The sequence below is a fragment of the Lepidochelys kempii genome, chromosome 1, assembly GCF_965140265.1.
Source record: "Lepidochelys kempii isolate rLepKem1 chromosome 1, rLepKem1.hap2, whole genome shotgun sequence".
Taxonomy (NCBI): Eukaryota; Metazoa; Chordata; order Testudines; family Cheloniidae; genus Lepidochelys; species Lepidochelys kempii.
In genome coordinates this window covers 31,754,417-31,776,991 of record NC_133256.1, presented here as the reverse complement: position 1 = coordinate 31,776,991, position 22,575 = coordinate 31,754,417, and the positions used below count along the sequence as shown (strand labels likewise).

General features: G+C 41.1%; 1 protein-coding gene across 2 annotated transcripts in view; it reads right to left on the bottom strand.

The window, feature by feature from the left end:
- Positions 1–287: 287 nt before the first annotated feature.
- Positions 288–22,575, bottom strand: part of CFAP300 (cilia and flagella associated protein 300) — a 33,634-nt gene continuing 11,346 nt past the window's right edge. Inside the window, exons 4-8 of one of the 2 annotated variants that reach the window (XR_012158160.1) lie at positions 19,877–20,043; positions 18,747–18,919; positions 6,121–6,187; positions 4,702–4,804; positions 1,087–1,154 (exon numbers count right to left, since the gene is read on the bottom strand). Coding sequence is in view for 1 of the 2 variants with exons in the window: in XM_073338160.1 (XP_073194261.1) it covers positions 1,023–1,154; positions 6,121–6,187; positions 18,747–18,919; positions 19,877–20,043 (539 nt within the window). In the remaining variant the exon portion in view is untranslated. Of the gene's footprint in view, positions 1,155–4,701; positions 4,805–6,120; positions 6,188–18,746; positions 18,920–19,876; positions 20,044–22,575 lie in introns of both variants that reach the window. The other variant, XM_073338160.1, reaches the window with a different exon arrangement.

Below are 22,575 nucleotides of genomic sequence, written 5' to 3'. Positions count from 1 at the left end.
TCCCCCGCCCGCATCCCCTGAACGGGCGCGGGAGAAACCAGTCTTCCCACTGCCCCCCTTTCCTCCCATGGAATTGGGGAGGGGCGTAAGCGACGAAAAGAAATGGGATCCCTTGCCCCCATCCCAGGCTGGGGCGGGGGGAAGAGCTGGAACCCGCCATCGCACAATGGAACCCCACCCTCCCCGTGACTACTATATTTCACTGTGGACACTAATTTTGTCACGAAGTGACGTTTCTGGGAGAGGGTAAATTACACAGAGAAACATTCAAAACGTTTCTTTCTCTAGTCAGAATTTATTGCTCTCACTGATCCTTTCTCTGTTATTGAGTCCAATGGAAACCTCTGCTTTTCAGTCCATTTAACCCAAGAGGTTAGATTCAGTATGCTGCATAATACAGACCAGTGAGTGTATAACACAGCTATCATTTATTAACTAGATTACGTAAAATGAAATTTGATTAAAATTAGTGACAAAAATATGAGAACAACAGTTTTAATATATTTATTGAGAATTTTGAAACACAACAGCTATCAAAGTATAGGGGGTTGGAAGAGCAAGATTCATGGACCCTGGTAAGAATTCCATGCAAGTTAGTGTAAATCATATTCAGACAGTCTGATGCACTCACTATGGCCCCAATCCTGTAAAGATTTATGCATGAATAGTTCTATTGCCTTTAAGGCAGGCTTAGGCAGCTACACCCATAAGTAAAAGTATGTACAAGCATCACTGTTTGCAAGATCTGAATCTTACAGTTAAAGTCAATTTAGCAAAAACAAAGCCTTTTTAAACATTTTGTATAAAATTATGATTTATCTATGAACATAAAATATTCCTTCTTAATAATTCAACAAAAACTCCGTAAAATATATATCACAGTTCACATTTTTGCATAGGCAGGCAATGTGTATTTCATTGAAGGGAATGGAACTATGGAATTTGTAATTAATTCCATATAGAAAGAAAAGCGCCTCCATTCCATTATACTGCTAATACTTAGAACTGGAGATTAAGAATAATTAGTTAAAACATAAGCTCCCACCAAAAGAATGGTACAAAACATGAACATGTTGTTTCAGAGGATCCACAATCAAGTAGGCAAATGTCTGTTCATGGCTTTTGGTTGAAGGATAGCACATACCGTTATTATCCTGGGGGGGGGAGGGGAGAAATCTAGTATTAATAACAAACCAGATATATACTACAATCATGTGTAACACTAAACATTATGAATTTTTACATTCAATTACTCTTATGTTCAGTTACTATATTATCTACAAAATGTACTGTGATAATTTTGCAGACAGTGTGGAGTTCATGTTAATAGTAGAATAGATGCCCATTAAGGCAAGAATCCTGCAAACACTTGTAAGTAACTTTATATAAGTCAGTAGTTCCATTTAATTTAATGTGTAAAGATACTCACCGATGTAAGTGTTTGCATAATTAGGGACTAAATTACAAATGGTTAAAGAATAAGGATCTGATCATATTGCCATCGAAGTCAATGGCAAAACCTGTGTTAACTTCAAGTGGGGCCCTAAATATATTCTCTAACTGACCCTTTTCCAGTCAGGATTCACTTAGGCATCTGATCACCATCTCATCAAATATGTACATATTCAAAAATTACTTTCAGCAACATGCAGTAGTTCTTGCTAGGTAAATACAGAGAAAGTTATGTCCACAGTTTTAAGATTCAAGACAAAGGAGAGGAGCAATATCAAGCTATGTTGGTGGATAAGATTTATTGATTTCTGATTGTTATTGAAGAGCCCAATCCAATAGTCCTTACTCAGGCAAAATTGACTACAATTGAAGTTTTGACTGTGAAAAGGCTACAGAATCCCACCTAAAGTTTGCTGGATAGAAAAAAAATATTATGTGATGTATTAGTACTACTGTGTCAAAAAGTAATATTGATCAAAATATTGATACCAGGAAATACAATCTGGTTTAAATTAGGCAGAGTTTTTGCACTATGTTCTGGGTGCCTTTTGAAGTCATTTTATAGTTAGCTGAGATGTATTTTACTGTATTTTTTATTTGCATTAGTTTTAGATGAGAGTAGTTCTAGCTGTATATTTCAGTGCCTCATCACCATAATATTTGGACACCTTATACATAAATTAAGAATAGCATCAGTTCCATCTGCAGTTCTAAATTTAAACAGGTGGTGTATGTGTGACACTTGGTTGACTTAGTGATGCCAGAGCTGGATCATTTTAACTGCTGGCTTTGGAGAAATGGAGATAATCTGGTGATGATTTTAGATAGCATATGTGTGACATACTGTAAATAATGATACTATTGAACCTTTCTCCAAAACAACGTGTGTAATATTTTATCAATACAGTATATCTTAAGAGTTAGCAAATATGCATGTGTTTGTATTTACTACACTGATGCAATAGCACCGCTGTAGTTAAGGCTGAGTTAGCATTCAAGAAATTTCTTTGTTATTTAATATCATAAATACTTCAGGTTTCTTCATGCTGAAATTTGGTCATATGCAAATCATTTGAACTTCTTAAACCATTTTGAGTTCAGAAGTATACAATTGTTACAAAATTTCAAATACTTCCCTTCCCCACTCTTTCTGGACTGCCAATATCTGTGCTAAAATACATATATACATGTAACTAAGGGCTTGTCTAAACTACCCGTTGGATTGGCGGGCAGCGATCTATCCAGTGGGGGTCGATTTATTGTGTCTAGTATAGCGTGACATCTAGAGAGCATCAGCTGTCATCTTACCGCAGCGAAGACACAGCGGTAAGTAGATCTAGGTACGTCGATTTCAGCTATGCCATTCACGTAGCTGAAGTTGCGTACCTTAGATCGACCCCACGTGGTAGTGTCGACAAGCCCTAAGTCCTAAAATCTAGTATTAGTTTGATTTTTTTGAAAGGTCAGAAGATTAAAAATTGAAAAGTAGTTTTGGAACATATTCAGTACCAATTTATCACAGTGCTTTCTGTAATTACTTGGTTTCAGCACTGAAAGTAGTATTACCAAGTTGTCAAGATAAGCATATGGGGCTGTTAGAAGGGTTAGTAAGGAGGCATGGGATGACACAGTGTTTTCATTATGCTGATGACTCCAGCTCTATTTCTCTGTTTTACCTGATCCAGCCAGTTTTTGGTAGACATTAGACTAGCTGGCTGAGGCTCAGACCAGATGAAAAGGAAATGATGCTCGTAGAATGAGGATTCAACTAGACCAGTGGTTCCCAAACTTGTTCCGCCAGTTGTGCAGGAAAAGCTAAAGCACGGCACGGGCCAAAAGACGTATTGGCCGCCGCTTCCAGCAGCTCGCATTGGCCTGGAGCAGCGAACCGCAGCCACTGGGAGCCACGATCGGACAAACCTGTGGACGCAGCAGGTAAACAAACCGGCCCGGCCTGCCAGGGGCTTTCCCTGCATGAGCGGCGGAACAAGTTTTGGAACCACTGAACGAGACGATATGGTGAGGATTATCTTTGCCTCATTAACTGAGGATGCATGTCTTCCATTTGGTACTCCAGTTTTCAGAGTGGGCATTTTATTAGATTCCCAGCTGCTGTTAGATGATCATATAGCAACAGTGACCAAGTCAGCTTTCTTTCATCTATGTCTGGCTAAGCGGTTGTTACTATTTCTTTTGGATGCAGACACTGCCAATATGATCCAGGTCTTTATCACCTTAAGATCAGATTACCATATGCACTCTACATAAAACTACATCTAAATCAACTCAGAAATTGAACCTGTTTTGAGGCAGTACAGGTACTCAAGCTAGAGTCTCTTCATTTTATAAGAGAAAACTGCCAGCAGGCTTTTTTCCATGGTGGGCCTGGATTTTGGAATTCACTCCCCCACTTCATCTGAAATAACCCATGTTTACTGACCTCCAGAAAATGCTGCAAAGCCAACTTCTTTTCCTAGGCTTTTGGGAAGGAGGGAGTGTGCTAAGGGCAGACATCTATGATTGGAATGGGATTTCTTGCCATATCCCTCAATTTGTTGGTTTTGTAGAGACCACTGAATTTATTCTTATTATGTTGATGGTATTTTTAAAATATGACAAAGGCACACAGAAGTGTTTTGGATGTTTTACCTAAATCTAACCAAACAATAATGGAAATCTCTGAAGTTGATGTCAAACCAATACCAACTCAGATATGAAAACAATTGCACCGTGTTAAAATAAAAATGCTAATGAGTAATTTTTGGTTCCAAGCATATAGTTTTAGTATTTTTAATCTGAAAAGAAACCTGAGTTTAATAGACAGGAGAGAGGTAAAAATACTGATAAATACACAAGACATTATTTTTAAAAAAAGCCTTCTAAAATGTTCTATGAATGATGCATAATAGTTAAAAGATGATTGCCCACTGATGAACAACTGGGCCACCGGTAGCTCACAGGAAGTTTGTGTTGTCTGCAGTGACACCAGCTCTTTCTCTTTTGGAAGATAGTATGTTATCTTACATTTAAGTTGTTGCATGTTCAGATGCATGGTGGAGGATTTGGAACGGATCTGCCTAGTGAAGGAACAATTAAACTGGGAGGCGTGTAGTACAGTTCAGGTGGGTTCCAAGCTCATCTTTATGGTAAGCATACAGTGTTGCAGGGGAAACAGGGAAGCGAGAGGTTTCGAAACTCAGCAGCCAGGACAGTAAACAACTGGAGGAGGTCTATAAAGTGGGCACCTACCTTACCCCTCAAGCCCTCTTCTGCTGTAAACCCTTCTGTAATCTTTAGTAAAAAGCAGGCACACCACACCCTAGCCAGCAAATTCTCTATTGATAAATCCAAACTGCAAGTGCAAAACAGAAGCCTGAATAAAGGCAGGCTCAAAATGAGACTTAGGGCTAGATTCACAAAAGGAACATAGATACCTAGCTGCCACCTTATGTGCCACTGGCATTCACAAAAACCCTGGTCAGCTGCTCTCTAACCCTGGAGGTGTGTAAATTCCCTAGACACCTAAATTTCTGCCATTAAAGTCCTCAAGGTGCTTAAATTTCAGCAGCTGAAGCACAGCTGCCTCAGTCCTGACCCCGCACAGCAGCTAGGTGGCTTAAGCATCTGACTCCAATAGAAGGTTCCCAGCTGTGAATCCCAAAATGAGATAGGTGCTGAACTCTGAGAAGGATGGGACTTAGGATCCACCCCATCCTCAGCATCTACTATTGGCTAGTTTAGGCAGCTCCCTGCTCACTATACCAGCTTTTGTTAAACCTATTCTTCTTTTCCTCTGCATTGTACAGGGAATGCAGGGTAATTACGTAGCACAACACTGAGCATTGTAACACCTAAGCTCCTTTGTGACTCTAGCCCTTAGCTTCTACTGATTCTATCTTGAGTTTATATAGAATAAAAGTATGATCTAGATCAGGGCTGGCCAACCTGAGCCTGAGAAGGAGCCAGAATTTACCAACGTACATTGACAAAGAGCCCAGCGCCTCCCCCTTCTTCCCTGCACCTCCCAATCAGCTGGTTCGTGGCATGCATGCAGGAGGTTCTGGGGGGGAGGTGAAGGAGCGAGGGCATGGCAGGCTCAGGGGTGGGAAGGGGTGGAGTGGGGGCAGTACCTGTGGCAGAGCCAGAGGTTGAGCAGTGAGCACCCCCAGCACTTTGGAAAGTTGGCTCCTGTAGCTCCAGCCTCAGAGTCGGTGCCTATACAAGGAGCCGCATGTTAACGTCTGATGAGCCGCATGTGGCTTCAGAGCCACAGGTTGGCCACCCCAATCTAGATGGCTGCAATGGGCTGAAATGTACTGCTTTGCATATGCTCTCTCTCTAGAGCTCTACACTACATTAGCTCTACACTATATTCCTACAAAGCTACAGGGCCCAAAATTTATTTTTTACTGAATAGAAAATGAAATGATGCTCATGCTCATTAGTGAAATGTTACTAAAGGCTAGAACAAAGATGACATCAGGAAATGGGTTCAGAAAAAAGTGTGCCTGAACAATCTCTTCAAATTAAATACTACATTTTATTTACATTTTTGTGTGATTTTCAAATCAATTTGGTATTTTTAAGTTGTATAATTAAACTTGAGAATGTGTTTTATGCCTAACACTCATGATGTATAGGTGCCATGCCAAGAAAGTTAATACTTACATATGCAGAAACTTTGAAAATAGTTGATGTAATAATTATTTCCTTTGTTTCAGGATCCTTTTGAACACTGAAATATGGGGAAATAATCCATATTTAATAGCAGCATTTATAGAATAGACTTTTTAATATTTACTATATTAGTTGTAAGTTTTCACATAATGTTCTTGCTCAAAGCTATGAAGGGAAATTTAGTGGTTAGGACTTGATCCATATCATCTCAACCCTAGAAATGGTTGGACATTGCTACATGTTTATAGAAAGTATTAAACTAGCCCCAATTTTTAAAAAATAATTCCTCCTTATTTCCATCTGCTAAATTATGACTGCATGACAGAATCACAGTAATGACTCCCAAGTTAAGGTTGTAAAACAGTTTTCATTGTTATCAGAGATGCACTTCTCTCTCTTCATGGAGCAGGTCCTCAAAGAATCAATCCTGAAGCACTTGCATGAGAGGAAAGTGGATGGATGGATTCACCAAGGGAAGGTCATGCCTGACTAATCTAATCGCCTTTTATGATGAGATTACTGGTTCTGTGGATGAAGGGAAAGCAGTGGATGTATTGTTTCTTGACTTTAGCAAAGCTTTTGACACGGTCTCCCACAGTATTCTTGTCAGCAAGTTAAGGAAGTATGGGCTGGATGAATGCACTATAAGGTGGGTAGAAAGCTGGCTAGATTGTCGGGCTCAACGGGTAGTGATCAATGGCTCCATGTCTAGTTGGCAGCCGGTATCAAGTGGAGTGCCCCAAGGGTCGGTCCTGGGGCCGGTTTTGTTCAATATCTTCATAAATGATCTGGAGGATGGTGTGGATTGCACTCTCAGCAAATTTGCAGATGATACTAAACTGGGAGGAGTGGTAGATATGCTGGAGGGGAAGGATAGGATACAGAAGGACCTAGACAAATTGGAGGATTGGGCCAAAAGAAATCTGATGAGGTTCAATAAGGATAGCAGCATTTATAGAATAGACTTTTTAATATTTACTATATTAGTTGTAAGTTTTCACATAATGTTCTTGCTCAAAGCTATGAAGGGAAATTTAGTGGTTAGGACTTGATCCATATCATCTCAACCCTAGAAATGGTTGGCCCTGCACTTAGGACGGAAGAACCCAATGCACAGCTACAGACTAGGGACCGAATGGCTAGGCAGCAGTTCTGCGGAAAAGGACCTAGGGGTGACAGTGGACGAGAAGCTGGATATGAGTCAGCAGTGTGCCCTTGTTGCCAAGAAGGCCAATGGCATTTTGGGATGTATAAGTAGGGGCATAGCGAGCAGATCGAGGGACGTGATCATTCCCCTCTATTCGACATTGGTGAGGCCTCATCTGGAGTACTGTGTCCAGTTTTGGGCCCCACACTTCAAGAAGGATGTGGATAAATTGGAGAGAGTCCAGCGAAGGGCAACAAAAACGATTAGGGGTCTGGAACACACGAGTTATGAGGAGAGGCTGAGGGAGCTGGGATTGTTTAGCCTGCAGAAGAGAAGAATGAGGGGGGATTTGATAGCTGCTTTCAACTACCTGAAAGGGGGTTCCAAAGAGGATGGCTCTAGACTGTTCTCAATGGTAGCAGATGACAGAACGAGGAGTAATGGTCTCAAGTTGCAGTGGGGGAGGTTTAGAATCATAGAATATCAGGGTTGGAAGGGACCCCAGAAGGTCATCTAGTCCAACCCCCTGCTCAAAGCAGGACCAATTCCCAGTTAAATCATCCCAGCCAGGGCTTTGTGAAGCCTGACCTTAAAAACCTCTAAGGAAGGAGATTCTACCACCTCCCTAGGTAACGCATTCCAGTGTTTCACCACCCTCTTAGTGAAAAAGTTTTTCCTAATATCCAATCTAAACCTCCCCCACTGCAATTTGAGACCATTACTCCTCGTTCTGTCATCTGCTACCATTGAGAACAGTCTAGAGCCATCCTCTTTGGAACCCCCTTTCAGGTAGTTGAAAGCAGCTATCAAATCCCCCCTCATTCTTCTCTTCTGCAGACTAAACAATCCCAGCTCCCTCAGCCTCTCCTCATAACTCATGTGTTCCAGTCCCCTAATCGTTTTTGTTGCCCTTCGCTGGACTCTCTCCAATTTATCCACATCCTTCTTGAAGTGTGGGGCCCAAAACTGGACACAGTACTCCAGATGAGGCCTCACCAATGTCGAATAGAGGGGAACGATCACGTCCCTCGATCTGCTCGCTATGCCCCTACTTATACATCCCAAAATGCCATTGGCCTTCTTGGCAACAAGGGCACACTGCTGACTCATATCCAGCTTCTCGTCCACTGTCACCCCTAGGTCCTTTTCCGCAGAACTGCTGCCTAGCCATTCGGTCCCTAGTCTGTAGCTGTGCATTGGGTTCTTCCGTCCTAAGTGCAGGACCCTGCACTTATCCTTATTGAACCTCATCAGATTCCTTTTGGCCCAATCTTCCAATTGGTCTAGGTCCTTCTGTATCCTATCCCTCCCCTCCAGCGTATCTACCACTCCTCCCAGTTTAGTATCATCCGCAAATTTGCTGAGAGTGCAATGCACACCATCCTCCAGATCATTTATGAAGATATTGAACAAAACCGGCCCCAGGACCGACCCTTGGGGCACTCCACTTGATACCGGCTGCCAACTAGACATGGAGCCATTGATCACTACCCGTTGAGCCCGACAATCTAGCCAGCTTTCTACCCACCTTATAGTGCATTCATCCAGCCCATACTTCCTTAACTTGCTGACAAGAATACTATGGGAGACCGTGTCAAAAGCTTTGCTAAAGTCAAGAACCAATACATCCACTGCTTTCCCTTCATCCACAGAACCAGTAATCTCATCATAAAAGGCGATTAGATTAGTCAGGCATGACCTTCCCTTGGTGAATCCATGCTGGCTGTTCCTGATCACTTTCCTCTCATGCAAGTGCTTCAGGATTGATTCTTTGAGGACCTGCTCCATGATTTTTCCAGGGACTGAGGTGAGGCTGACTGGCCTGTAGTTCCCAGGATCTTCCTTCTTCCCTTTTTTAAAGATTGGCACTACATTAGCCTTTTTCCAGTCATCCGGGACTTCCCTGGTTCGCCACGAGTTTTCAAAGATAATGGCCAGTGGCTCTGCAATCACAGCTGCCAATTCCTTCAGCACTCTCGGATGCAACTCGTCCGGCCCCATGGACTTGTGCACGTCCAGCTTTTCTAAATAGTCCCTAACCGCCTCTATCTCCACAGAGGGCTGGCCATCTCTTCCGCATTTAGATTGGATATTAGGAAAAACTTTTTCACTAAGAGGGTGGTGAAACACTGGAATGCGTTACCTAGGGAGGTGGTAGAATCTCCTTCCTTAGAGGTTTTTAAGGTCAGGCTTGACAAAGCCCTGGCTGGGATGATTTAACTGGGAATTGGTCCTGCTTTGAGCAGGGGGTTGGACTAGATGACCTTCTGTGGTCCCTTCCAACCCTGATATTCTATGATTCTAAGCTAATTAATATTTTTACCTTGTGTATTTTTTGAATAGAAGAACTGCTGAGTAAAAAAGAGAGTGATTATCATAAGGATGCAAAAAGCCAATAACCTTAACCAAGAGATGGGGACATCCATCTATTTATAGTTGAAGTGGTTTATATATTTAACACATTTTTCCAATAAGGAATGTTTTGTGCATAGCTATGCAAGGGTGTATCTATCCAGTGGGGTAATGTATTGTACAGGGGTGTGTTTTTTAAAAGTGCACTAATGTATTGCAAGGTCATTACAATTGATGGAGATTCTCTAGGTTTTAGTCAGGAGGAGGGGATGGAAGAGGATAAAGTATCGGCCAGATCAGACGAGAAACATTCACATAAAGAATCTGACATATCAGAAAAGGGCAGACAAATAAGCAGTGACAAGTTTTTAAAAGTGCTTGTACACAACTGCTAGAAGTCTCAATAATAGAGTGCCTCATGTTAAAGGAGGATATTGATATAATAGGCATCATAGAAACCTGGTGGAGCGAGGACAATCAATGGGACACAATCATTCTGGGGTACAAAATATATCGGAAGGACAGAACAGGTAGTGCGAGGGGGAGGGGAAGTGGCACTATATGTGAAAGAAAATGTAGAATCAAATGAAATAAAAATCTTAAATTAATCCACATGTTCCATAGAATCTCTATGGATAGTAATTCCATGCTCTAATAAGAATATAACAGTGGGGATCTATTATCGACCACCTGACCAGGACAGTGATAGTGACGATGACATGCTAAAGGAGATCAGAGAGGCTATCAAAATAAAAAACTCAATAATAGTGGGGGATTTCAATTATCCCCATATTGACTGGGTACGTGTCACCTCAGGACAAAATGCAGAGACAACATTTCTCAATACTTTAAATGCCTGCTTCTTGGAGCAGTTGGTGCAGGAACCCACAAGGGGAGAGGCAACTCTAGATCTAGTCCTGAGTGGAGCACAGGATCTGGTCCAAGAGATAAATATAACAGGACCGCTTGGAAATAGTGACCATAATATAACAACATTTAACATTCCTGTGGTGGGAAGAACACCTCAACAGCCCAACACTGTGGCATTTAATTTCAGAAAGGGGAACTATGCAAAAATGAGGAGGTTAGTTAAACAAAAATTAAAAGGTACAGTGACTAGAGTGAAATCCCTGCAAGCTGCAAGGACACTTTTCAAAGACACCATGATAGAGGCTCAACTTAAATGTATGCCCCAAATTAAAAAAACACAGTAAAAGAACTCAAAAACAGCCACCGTGGCTTAACAACCATGTAAAAGAATCAGTGAGAGATAAAAAGGCATCTTTTAAAAAGTGGAAGTCAAATCCTAGTGAGGTGAAAAGAAAGGAGCATAAACACTGCCAAATTAGGTGTAAAAATGTAATAAAAAAAGCCAACCGGGGCCCAAATGGTCACTTTGGCTGCTATGGGATCCCCAGTGTCTCTGTTATTGGGGCAGGAAGAATAAATTATTATTACCCTGATTATGGGAATCAAGGACAGTGGAACTATACTTGGCCTTTTGTTATGATGGAGAGACTCACCATCACCTAAGTAGCACTCGCTAGGCCAGGGACATGGGTTCCAAAACTCTATGAATTGAGAGAGGTTGGGAATAGGTATTAATACTTGGTGGCATAGGCCTCCTGGTGAGGGCCTTACATGCTAATTGAACTTCCTCCTATCTCCTCTGTGGAATATCAGAGCTAATTTTGATTCTATTAGGAGTCTAGTTACAGGCTGCTGAGCTGAATTCACTTTGGGCTAATGGTGCACCAGCACTGAGGCTCCCCTACTACAAGCTGAAATCACAAAAGAGCTAAACTTACTAAGAGCTGAAATCACTGACTGTTGTGTTAAGTAGTGGGGGAGCCTGAAGATATATGGTGGAGCAGTTTGTGGGACGGTGAGCAGAGTGGCTGGTGGAGCAGAGCAGTTTGTGGGACAGCGAGCGGAGCAGAGCAGTTTGTTGGATGCCTAGAGCAGCCCATGGGGTGGCTGGCAGAGCCCCATGGAGAGGTGGGGCCATCAGCTTTGGACCACGTAAGGTGCCCCTTAACTCCCCCCTCCAATCTCCACCCAGGTTGGGAGGTAAACCTCTGCAGGTAAACTTTTGAACTATGCGAGCTGCCCTGACCAGGGACAGAGACTTTTGGGTCATTGGACTTTTGGGACTTTGGGTGATTTTGAATTGCTGGACTCAAGAACTAAAGGGAAAGGACATGCCCCAATTTGCTTGGGGTGGGTTTTTGCTCATGGGTTGTGTTATGAATCCTGTTGGTGGTGTTTCCCCAACATAATGCCACATTGTTTCTCCCTGTTATTAAAAGGCTTTTTGCTACACTCAGACTATGTGCTTGCGAGAGGGGAAGTATTGCCTCTTGGAGGCGCCCAGCGGGGGTGGTATATATTTGTCCCAGGTCACTGGGTGGGGGCTCGAGCCGGTTTTGCATTGTGTTATTGGAATGGAACCCCTAGATACCGAACCCAGTCCTTGTTGCTGCTAACTCTGACAGGCAGAAGGGCTACACTTACTTTGAGCTCTATTTATGCCTCTGTATCACCATTATATTTTAATACGTTTTCCACACACAAAAGAGCAACCACACACTTTCAGATAAATTTAGTTGAGATCAAGGAAAAAACAACACCACATGAAATCTCCATGAGTGTGAGCACGGTGTGCAAGAAACTGTAACAGCTGCCATCTTAAAGTGAAACTACTCTCCAAAATAGAGATGGAAAAACTCATTAGAAATTTAAAGGTGCAGTCCACAGAAAAATTTTATAAATTAGGAGACCATAACCACTAAATCTCATGATAAATTGTTTTTTAATTTTAATCAGGACATGTTGATTTGAGAGCATACTTAAAAAGACAATGAACAAAAGTATCTACATTATTTTTCACAGATATGCTGAAGCAGCATTTAATTTACACATGACATGAAACTCTTCAGGTAAACCTAACCAAAATTGTGTCATAAAGAACGGATTGGAATCAAGCAGTAACTAGTCTCTGTAACAAATACACTGAAGTCCCCAGCACAGGGACTGCAATTCTGACAGACAAATGTGGGTCACACCAGAGCAGAGATCCTTGCATACTATTCTTTCCCCCAACCCTGGGAGCACCAGTCACAGTCTGGTCCAAAAAGATTTATTTTGATCTACTAGAGTTTAGTTTAAAAGTTGTAAGTGACAGAAGATCCAGCAGAGCTAGGCTTTGGGAATAAAGGTTTCCTATAAAAGTAAAATAGCCTATGGAAGAGACATTACCAAGTAAGTGATTATTTTGAAAGTCAGTAATTCCATGTTTATAATTAATTTATGTAGAATTATGCTTTCATGACAATTTAAAAGAAGAGAATTGTACCATCATGAAGATGTTTGTTTATTTTTAAGTAACTTGGAATATAGAAATATGGTTTGGTAAATCAGTTATTTATAACTATTCTTGATAGTTGTTATTTCCAATGCTTAGTGGATCATCTTATGAAGGGAAGAAAAATTAATAAATTGACCTAAATTGTAAGTGATTAAATATTAAAAGGTTTGAAATTTCCTTTTATTAAATAGCATTTTGTACTAACTTGAATTTTGGGTGGAATAGTGATGGGACTCTCAGAGTTTGTTAGGTACAAGCTGTTGTAAGAAGGGGGGATAGGAGAAGAGCATTAAAGGGCTGCCACTTCAGGTGTGAGGAGGGCTTTTCTGAGCTCTTTCAGCTTAGACTAAAGCACCTGTGTGTACACAAACTGAGTATTACAGAAACAGTAGATAGAGAATGGGAGAGAAGAAGAAAATGAGATTAGCGATATAAGTGGGGTTAAGATTATGTACAACTTTAAGGGAAAAAGAAAAGGAGTACTTGTGGCACCAATGAAGTGAGCTGTAGCTCACGAAAGCTTATGCTCAAATTTGTTAGTCTCTAAGGTGCCACAAGTACTCCTTGTCTTTTTGCGAATACAGACTAACACGGCTGCTACTCTGAAACTTTAAGGGAGAAGTTGAAGGGTTTGCTTCTAATGAGGGAGGAGCTAGGAAGCCAGTGAAAGGATTTTTAAAAAGGGTAACATTATCAGAGCAGGGTTTGAGGAAAACAGGGTTAGCAGCAGCATTTTGGATAAAATGCACATGAAAAGGAGACATCAGAAAAGGAGAATATTATGTGTAATTTGGATATATTGAAAAGGAAGAAGCAACAAATAAAACTCAAGAAAGAGAAGAAACAGAGAAGAGTCTAAAATGACATCATGGTAGCAAACTTCGGTGAATGGATTAACAAAGATCTCAGTACCTATCAAGATGAAAGATATGGGCTAGATTCATAAAAGAATGTGGGCACCTACCTGCCACCTTAGGTGCCTAAATCCCAGAATCAGGCCCCACTGGGATTCACAAAACCTGCACTCAGCAGCCCTCAAACATGGTAGACTCCTAAACTCACTCAGCACCTAAATTTTGGCAGTAAAAAAATTCCCTAGGAACTTATGTTTCTGTCTCTGCATATGCACATTGTAGCCACACCAGGAATCTGGACACCTAACCCCAGAACAATTCACAAACCAGGGGAAGATAAGCATTCCTCTACCTTATTTGCCTGCATGGCCCGATCTGCTAGAAGCATGCTCAGAGCTCACCTACTGGATTGGGCCCCCCACAGATGCACAAAATGGCTAGGCAGGGATGAGGAGGAGTTGAAACCCAGTGCTGAATCTGATCCACTGTGCATAAATAATAACGGAATAATTTTGTGTGTATGTGAAGACCCAGGATCCCCTGCTCCAATTAATAATGATATATCCACTATAGAATCACTTCAACAGGAGAGACTGAAGAAGCCTCTTTGCCCAGTAGATCCCTGTTCAAATCCCTTCTCCCTAAGTGGGGGAACTTGAACTAGGGGTCTCCCACATCCCAGGTCGGTACTCTACCCTCTGGGCTTTAAGTTATGAGGGAGGTCCAGCTAGTCTTCCTCCAGCTGCTTGCAAAAAAAAAAAAAAAAAAGCACAGGCACCTAACACCAATAGAGGGTGTGCATCTCAGAATCCCAAGCACAGGGATGTCTCCCTGCAGCCTATCTCCCAGAGAGGGGTGAGGCTTAGGACACACCCCTTGCCTTGGCATCTCCCTTTGGCTAGATTTTGCAGGAAACCAGCTAGCATGCTGACTCTTGTGAATCCCATCCTGAGGTGCTTATTGCTCCCAATTAATTGCCTATGGAGCCTAAGATGCTGAATTCAGGCTTTGTCAATCCCAGTTATTTTCTAGGCACTAGACAAACCAGCTAGAAATAGTCCAAAAGTTCAGCTATTTAGGTTCTACAGTGACCACAACCTCTTCTTGGATGAAGAACTAAATGTTTGCATTGGAAAGGCTACCATCACTTTTAGCAGTCTAAAAGAGCATGGAACAACTCAAAGCTTACCATCAAGACCAAAATGCTAGTGTATCAAGCGTGTGTCCTCAGCATTCTCATGTATGGTGGGAAAACATGGACAACTTATGCTCATCAGGAGAAAAGGTTAAACAGTTTCCGCCTAGGCTGTTTACGCCGCATACTCAACATCAGATGGCAAGATAAAGTCACCAACACAGAGGTTCATCAAAGGGCAAATTTACCAAGTGTGACAGCCCTGCTCAAGCAAAGACAACTGCACTGGCTGGACCATCTGAGTAGGTTGGAAGACTGAAGCATACCCAAGAACATGCTATACGGGGAGCTATGACAGGGAACAAGAATAACAGGACATCCCAAGCTTCACTATAAAGATACATGCAAACAAGATATGAAGGAATTTGGAATTGATCCTGACCACTGGGAAATCTTGGCAACCATCCTTAAAGATTTTTAAGGGCCAGCTTGACAAAGCCCTGGCTGGGATGATTTAGTTGGTGTTGGTCCTGCTTTGAGCAGGGGGTTGGACTAGATGACCTCCTGAGGTCTCTTCCAACCTTGATCTTCTATTATTCTATGATCGTAACAAGTGGTGCCATCGTCTCCATCAGGGCATCAAAGTCCATGACAGGAACAACTCCTACAGCTTGAAGAGAAAAGAGCCCCTAGGAAGCAAGCAGCTCCCAACCAAGATACATACATTTGCAATAACTGCCAAAGATCATGCAAATATCAGGTTGGACTATTCAGTCACATGAGGCATTGCAAGCCATCTGCATTATAGGCTGCAAATCCCACCGTCTCTTGCAGATAAAAGGATGTGAACAGAAGGTAAGGATGGTGATGCTGAGCATCAGCATACCTATATTTCTTTGTGAATCTAGCCCATGGAGTTCAGCTTTGGAAAGACTGAGTTTGAGATGGGAGTCCCACTGCCAAAAGGAGATGCCTGACTGGCAACTGAAGAGGACAATGGACACAGAGGTTATTGGCACAGGGGAAAGGCAAGTAAGAAATAAAGGAAAAGAATAGGAAAAAAAAAAGTCTTAGGGTAGAGATGGTAGTTAGTGATCTTGGTTAGGACAGTTTTAGTGAAGTGGAGAAGGCAGACTGGAGGGATCAAGGAGAGAGAGTTGAAGGAGAGTAAGTAAAATGAGTAAACAGCATATTTTAGGAGTTGGAAGATGAAAGGAAGGAGAAACAGAAAATTTCTGTTGTCCCTAAGGAAAGAATCAAGAATGAAGGTAAGGGAACAAGAAGGAGCAAGGAAGACGATGAAACAGCAGAGGAATGGAATCAAGGGAACAAGTTGAGGCTTTAAAAGGTAAAAAGAAAAGGAGTACTTGTGGCAACTTAGAGTATGCATCCAATGAAGTGAGCTGTAGCTCACGAAAGCTTATGCTCAAATAAATTGGTTAGTCTCTAAGGTGCCACAAGTACTCCTTTTCTTTTTGCAAATACAGACTAACATGGCTGTTACTCTGAAACCTTTAAAAGGTAGATAGTACAAAGGTAAAAGTCAAATCGGCATGAAAGAAGAAGGTAGAACTGGTGAAGGGCTGGAGTAATTTTGCCAAATAATTTCTTGTTTTTAAAAGTTTGCAAGATCCTGGTCAGAGAAAGCTGTATGAAAAAAGAAGCCGAGAAGAAGGTTTAAGGAGAGTTGAAGGTAAAGAAAATCCATCTGGAGATAGCAGCACAGGAGCGGCTCAGAGAGTAGAAGTAAAGCTGTTTCGAAGAAAGAGGGTAGTTGAGAGGCAAAAGGAATGAAGAGTGTAGAGGAACTAATTGTAGTCTTAGCACTTTGTCCAATGTCATTCAACAGCATGGGAAGAGGAACAGCTGTAGTAAAATGCAGAAAGTAAACTAAGGCTGGGGATTAGAGCAGCAGACAGCATGTTGTGAGTGTGGAGTGAAGGATTTAACAGAAAGGAGAAGATAGAGTTTCTGTTACTGTTAGCTTCTTTCTTTCCATGTTCAGTATTCCTGAGGTGCCCATTTGAATACTCTGTACAGTACTGTGGAAAGCATATAGCCAAGCACCAAGTCTACACTACTTAAGAAAACTGCTGGGATTAGTTGTGATACTGTAACTAGTTAAATAAACTTAATATGTAAAACTATGTGCATGTTAAAAAGAATATTAAACAATCTTTAGAAATAAAAATCTCTGTTTCAGTATCTTCAATCTGTTAATGGGGTTGTTTCAATGGCAGAAACTGTCTTAATGCTACTTCCCAATGAGAGCTCATTTTGATGATTTCAGTATTATAGAATTGAATCAGTATGACTATTGGAAAGCATTGGAAATTAGAACATTTTAAAATTGTTTAGAATGGAGGGTGATTTAAACTTAGTCAACCAAAGTGGTTCATAAAAATATTTAAAACAAGAAAATTCCAGCAGGAAAGCAAATTCTTCCAGTTTAACGCCAGATACAGCAATCTTTATTCACAAGTGCCATGAATTCAATGGAACTCCTTACTTAAATGAATAAAGGTTGCTTCTTCTGGTATGAGTGTCTAATTTATGGGTTGTATGGCTAGTTTTGATTTTTAAAATTTTGCAGACTACATAACTACGAAACAAGGTTTTTTAAATGGTCATTGTCAACCTATGATCTATCATGGACAAACAGAATAAGCAATAGTTAAAAAAAATTAAATTGATGTGAACCCAGGTGCTGATTCAGAAAATATGGATTAGTCTCAAGCAAAATAGACAAGCTCTTTCATTCTCCAAACCAGGCAAGAATGTTCACTTTAATCCATTATGTCAAGTTAAGAAGGATCAGATCTTACCTTTATTGAGTAGTATTTACTCTGAAAAAGTCTCACTGATTTCATTATGAGTATTTAAAGCGTAGGGTACTACCAACAGAATTAAAGGTGGCAAAAATCAAGACTTAAATATTTTATTCCAGGTGACTGTGAAAGAACCAGTGTTTCAACCCAAAGGACCTTGTTTGGGGATGATTTATAAGACAAACACAGCTTGATTTTGCAAGAGCTAAGCACTGGTCCCAATGCAGCAAAATTATTAAGCTCATGCTTGTAGGGACATAAATTGTCCCATTGACTTGTTTTATATATCCTTTGCTGCTTAACTTCAGTGGGATTATTCACATCCCTAAAGTTAAGCATATGCTTAAGAGTGTTGCTGGATCAGAAACAAAGTGCTCAGCACCTTATAGGACTGAGTCCATAATGCAAAAATAAAAATTTCCATTAATATCATTTTACTAACTTTCAAACTAGCTACTTTGAATTGTGAATGCTACATGCACCAGGGGATAGGATATGACTCAGAAGTCTACCCTCCTGAGAGTAAAATGTTAAGCTCAGAAAAAAATAACTTTCTTAGGAATTTATATATTTCCACAATTGGTTGATATGATTTTATCTATTACAGCTGGAGCACTTAATCTGGTTTCAATGGTATTCCCCATTTTCAGTAGGTAGAATAATCACTGGAACCAGTCAAATGGAAATGAACTATACTGCAAATATTTATAATGTGGCAAAAAGTTCCTATATCAGAGAGTTGCCATTAAAACTGTATTATTTTGCTAGTGAATCATTAATGATCTGTTTCAACTTATCTTTGATCTTGTTGCACAAATTATAAGTATATTTATAAGATTCAAAGAGCTTAATATTCAAAATGTGCACATACAATTCTACACACAGCTGCACATGTAAAATTTTATATATAAGATTCTTAATGCAACAACCTTACCTTACAAGATCTTTATATAAAGCCTTTGTAGTTTCTAAGTATGGACCAAGCACATCTTCAAATTGACAGAGTGTTCCTCCAAGGCAAAGATGCTTAAAAAGACAGAAGAGAAACTCCTCACGATTTGACTGGCTGAATAAATCAAAATGGTCAGAATCTTCCAGAAGCAAAACCTGGACAGGGGCAAGAAAAAAAAAAAGTGTCAATTTCATTTTCTAAATTGAAATAAAAAAAAATAAACAAATGCAACTATTTTGTTGTATGTTAAGCACATGTTGATCATTTAGGAATTTCCATTATTTAGATATAAAATATGGGAAACTTTTTCAGCCAGGCAGAAATCCTCTACAGCGTGAGCGATTTGCACTTACATACTTTACATCTGAAAAATGCATTCACAGAATCACAGCAATCATAGGACTGGAAGGGACCTCGAGAGGTCATCTAGTCCAGTCCCCTGCACTCATGGCAGGGCTAAGTATTATCTAGACCAGTGCTTCTCAAAGTGGTGGTCCGCAGACCGGTGCCAGTCCGCGAACCATCGGCTGCCAGTCTGCGCACACATTGGAAAAAAATTGCCGGTCCCCCACATCAGATAGCTTGAGAAGCTCTGATCTAGACCATCCCTGACATGTGCTTGCTCTTAAAAATCCTGAATGATGAAGATTCCACAAACTCCCTAGGCAGTTTATTCCAATGCTTAATTACCCTGACAGTTAGGAAGTTTTTCCTTATGTCCAACCTAAATTGCCCTTACTGCAATTTAAGCCCATTGCTTCTTGGCCTATCTTCAGAGGTTAAGCTGAACAATTTTTTTCCCTCTTCCTTGTAACAACTTTTTATGTACTTGAAAACTGTTATGTCCCCTCTCAGTCTTCTCTTCTCCAGACTAAACTGGGAATTGTGAGGACAAATCTAAATAGTTGCATCTCTAACTTTCGGATTTGTGTAAATGTTTTCCTATTCCATGCAGTAGGGCTAACTGTACAACATGTCAGTGAAACACCCATGCAAAGTATGAGAATTACTTAGCTGTATGCTTTGGGGACAGCCACAGTATGGAAAGAAGTGCTTGCAGTGACTGACAGAGATATGAAAACCACTGAGAAATTCTTAAATGCTGTACTGACCTTTCTTAACTCATCTGAGATGGGAATGCCATCATAATAGTCATCATAACACTTAACAATATAGCCAGTTTCTCTAACAACTCCTTCAGAGTACAGTCGGTCAAAAAATGACATGGAAACTTGTGTACAGGGAACAACCGTGGCTTCAGTTTTTTTCACTTTGGTACCTGAAAGATGACAGAGTCTTCATTAACAGGGAAAACCTGAGGTGAAATACAGGATAATTTCCCCTTATTAATGGTTCCACAAAAATTCAAGATACATTTTCCACAAGTGAACACAGCATGCATATAATTACTCCAAACAAAACCATTTTGAGAAATTTGTAATATATGCAATTACGGCTAAAACAAACAAACAAAAAATAGAATAAATCATATTTAGGAGGTAAACATTTTTAGAGGGAGAGACAAGTGTGCAAATAGCTGTAACATAGGCTTCTATTTAGACTAGTTTCATTCCCATGCTCCTTTTCCTGAATAAATAAAGACTGCCATGGACATTTTTGACAAGATATATGGCAGCTACATGGGGAAGTATGTAGAGCTAGGTCCCATCCTGGAATGTTTTCTTCATCATGTCCAGCCTTAGAAGTTCTGAAGAGTAAACTCCAAATTTGAAGGAGCAGGGTGCAAAAGTCCCTAACCACTGCCAAGGTCCAACACACTTAAAAATATGATGTTTAGCATTTATATTAATTGAAAGCTAATATGTCATTTCAGACATTTTACCATTAAAAAAAAGTCAAGACATTTTGAAATGTTTCTTAGCTTATAAAAGTGACTTGAACTTTTTTTAACCCACCACAGATCATTGTTTCGTTATTCTTTTATGCTAAGAGTGACACAAAAATCTATAAGACAAGAGAAAGTATTGAAGTTTGCCGGTGACCTCTCTGCAATCATAGGAAAAGGCGGAATACTTACCAGTAACTGGAATTTGGAATACAGTGCCTCTGCAGACCCACACTATAGTCATATACTACACTTAGGAAAGATAAATCAAAATCATAAATACAAAATAGGGAATAACTGGTTGGCTGTTGAAAAGAATCTGGGGCTTGTAATGGATCACAAATTAAACATGAGTGAAGAATGTGATGCAGTTGCAAAAAAGGCTAATATCTTTCTGGGGTATATTAGCAAAAATGTCATATGTACAACACAGGAGGTAATTGTTCTGCTCTACTGCTCAGGCCTACAGTGTCCACTTCTGGGTCTTACGTTTAGGAAAAATATGGATAAACTGGAGACAGTCCAGAGAAGAGCAACAAACATGATAAGAGGTTTAGAAAACCTGACCTATGATGAAAGGTTAAAAACTGTGCATGTTTAATCTCAAGAAAAGAAAACAGAGGGGGGACCTGATAACAGTCTTCAAATATATCAAGGGCTGTTCTAGAGGATGGGGATCAATTGTTCCTTGAGTCCACTAAAGGTAGGATAAGAAGTAATGGGCTTAATCTGACGCCAGGGAGATTTAGGATAGATATTAAGAAATGCTTTCTAACTAGATCAGGGGTGGGCAAACTTTTTGGCCCGAGGGCCAAATCGGCATTACAAAACTGTATGTAGGGCCAGGTAGGGAAGGCTGTGCCTCCCCAAACAGCCTGGCTCCCGCCCCCTCCCATTTCCCGCCCCCTGAGTGCCCCCCTCGGAACCCTGACCCATCTAACACCCCCTGCTCCTTGTCCCCTGACTACCCCCTCCTGGGACCCCCACCACAACCCCCTATCCAACCTCCCCTGCTCCCTGAATGCCCCAACCCCTATCCACAGCCCTGCTCCCTGACAAGCCCTCCGGGACTCCCACCCCATCCAACCCCCCATTCCCGATCCCCGACCGCCCCCCCACCCCAGAACCTTCGCCCCATCCAACCGCCTCCTGCTCCCTGACTGCCCCCCTTATCCAACTCCCCCACCACCACCACGCTACTCAGAGCGGCAGGAACTCGCTGTCTGGCAGGAATGGCGGGCCAAAGCACTGGCGGCGTGGTGCGCTGAGGGGGAAAGGGGATAGTGGGGGAGGGGCTGGGGTAGCCTCCCTCGCCAGGAGCTCAGGGGCTAGGTAGGACAGTCCCGCAGGCCAGATGTGGCCTGTGAGCTGTAGTTTGCCCACCTCTGAACTATATGGATAGTTAAGATCTGGAATAGGCTTCCAAGGGAGACTGTGAAATCCCCATTCTGTTTTAAAGAAAACATTAGACAAACACCTGTTAGGGATGGTCTCCAGCATCAACAGAGAATAATCAAATGCTTTGTGAAGTTGTGAAATTCATTCCAAGTAACAACATGGCAAATTTTAAGAATAAAGAAAAGGAGTACTTGTGGCACCTTAGAGACTAACCAATTTATTTGAGCATGAGCTTTCGTGAGCTGCTCACGAAAGCTCATGCTCAAATAAATTGGTTAGTCTCTAAGGTGCCACAAGTACTCCTTTTCCTTTTGCAAATACAAACTAACACGGCTGTTACTCTGAAACCTGTCTTTAAGAATAAAGACATTCTTAAGAGGCAATAGACACTGACACCTCTGACAGAATACACTTTTAATGTATCTAATAATGGTCCTCCATCCTGATCATAATACTTGCAAAGTATGGCCCGTTTAGAAAGACTGACTCAAAAGGACATTTCCCTTGGGTTTCTCCTTATAAATTATATGGAAAATTTATTAAAAGATTTAATTTTTTCCAAATAGT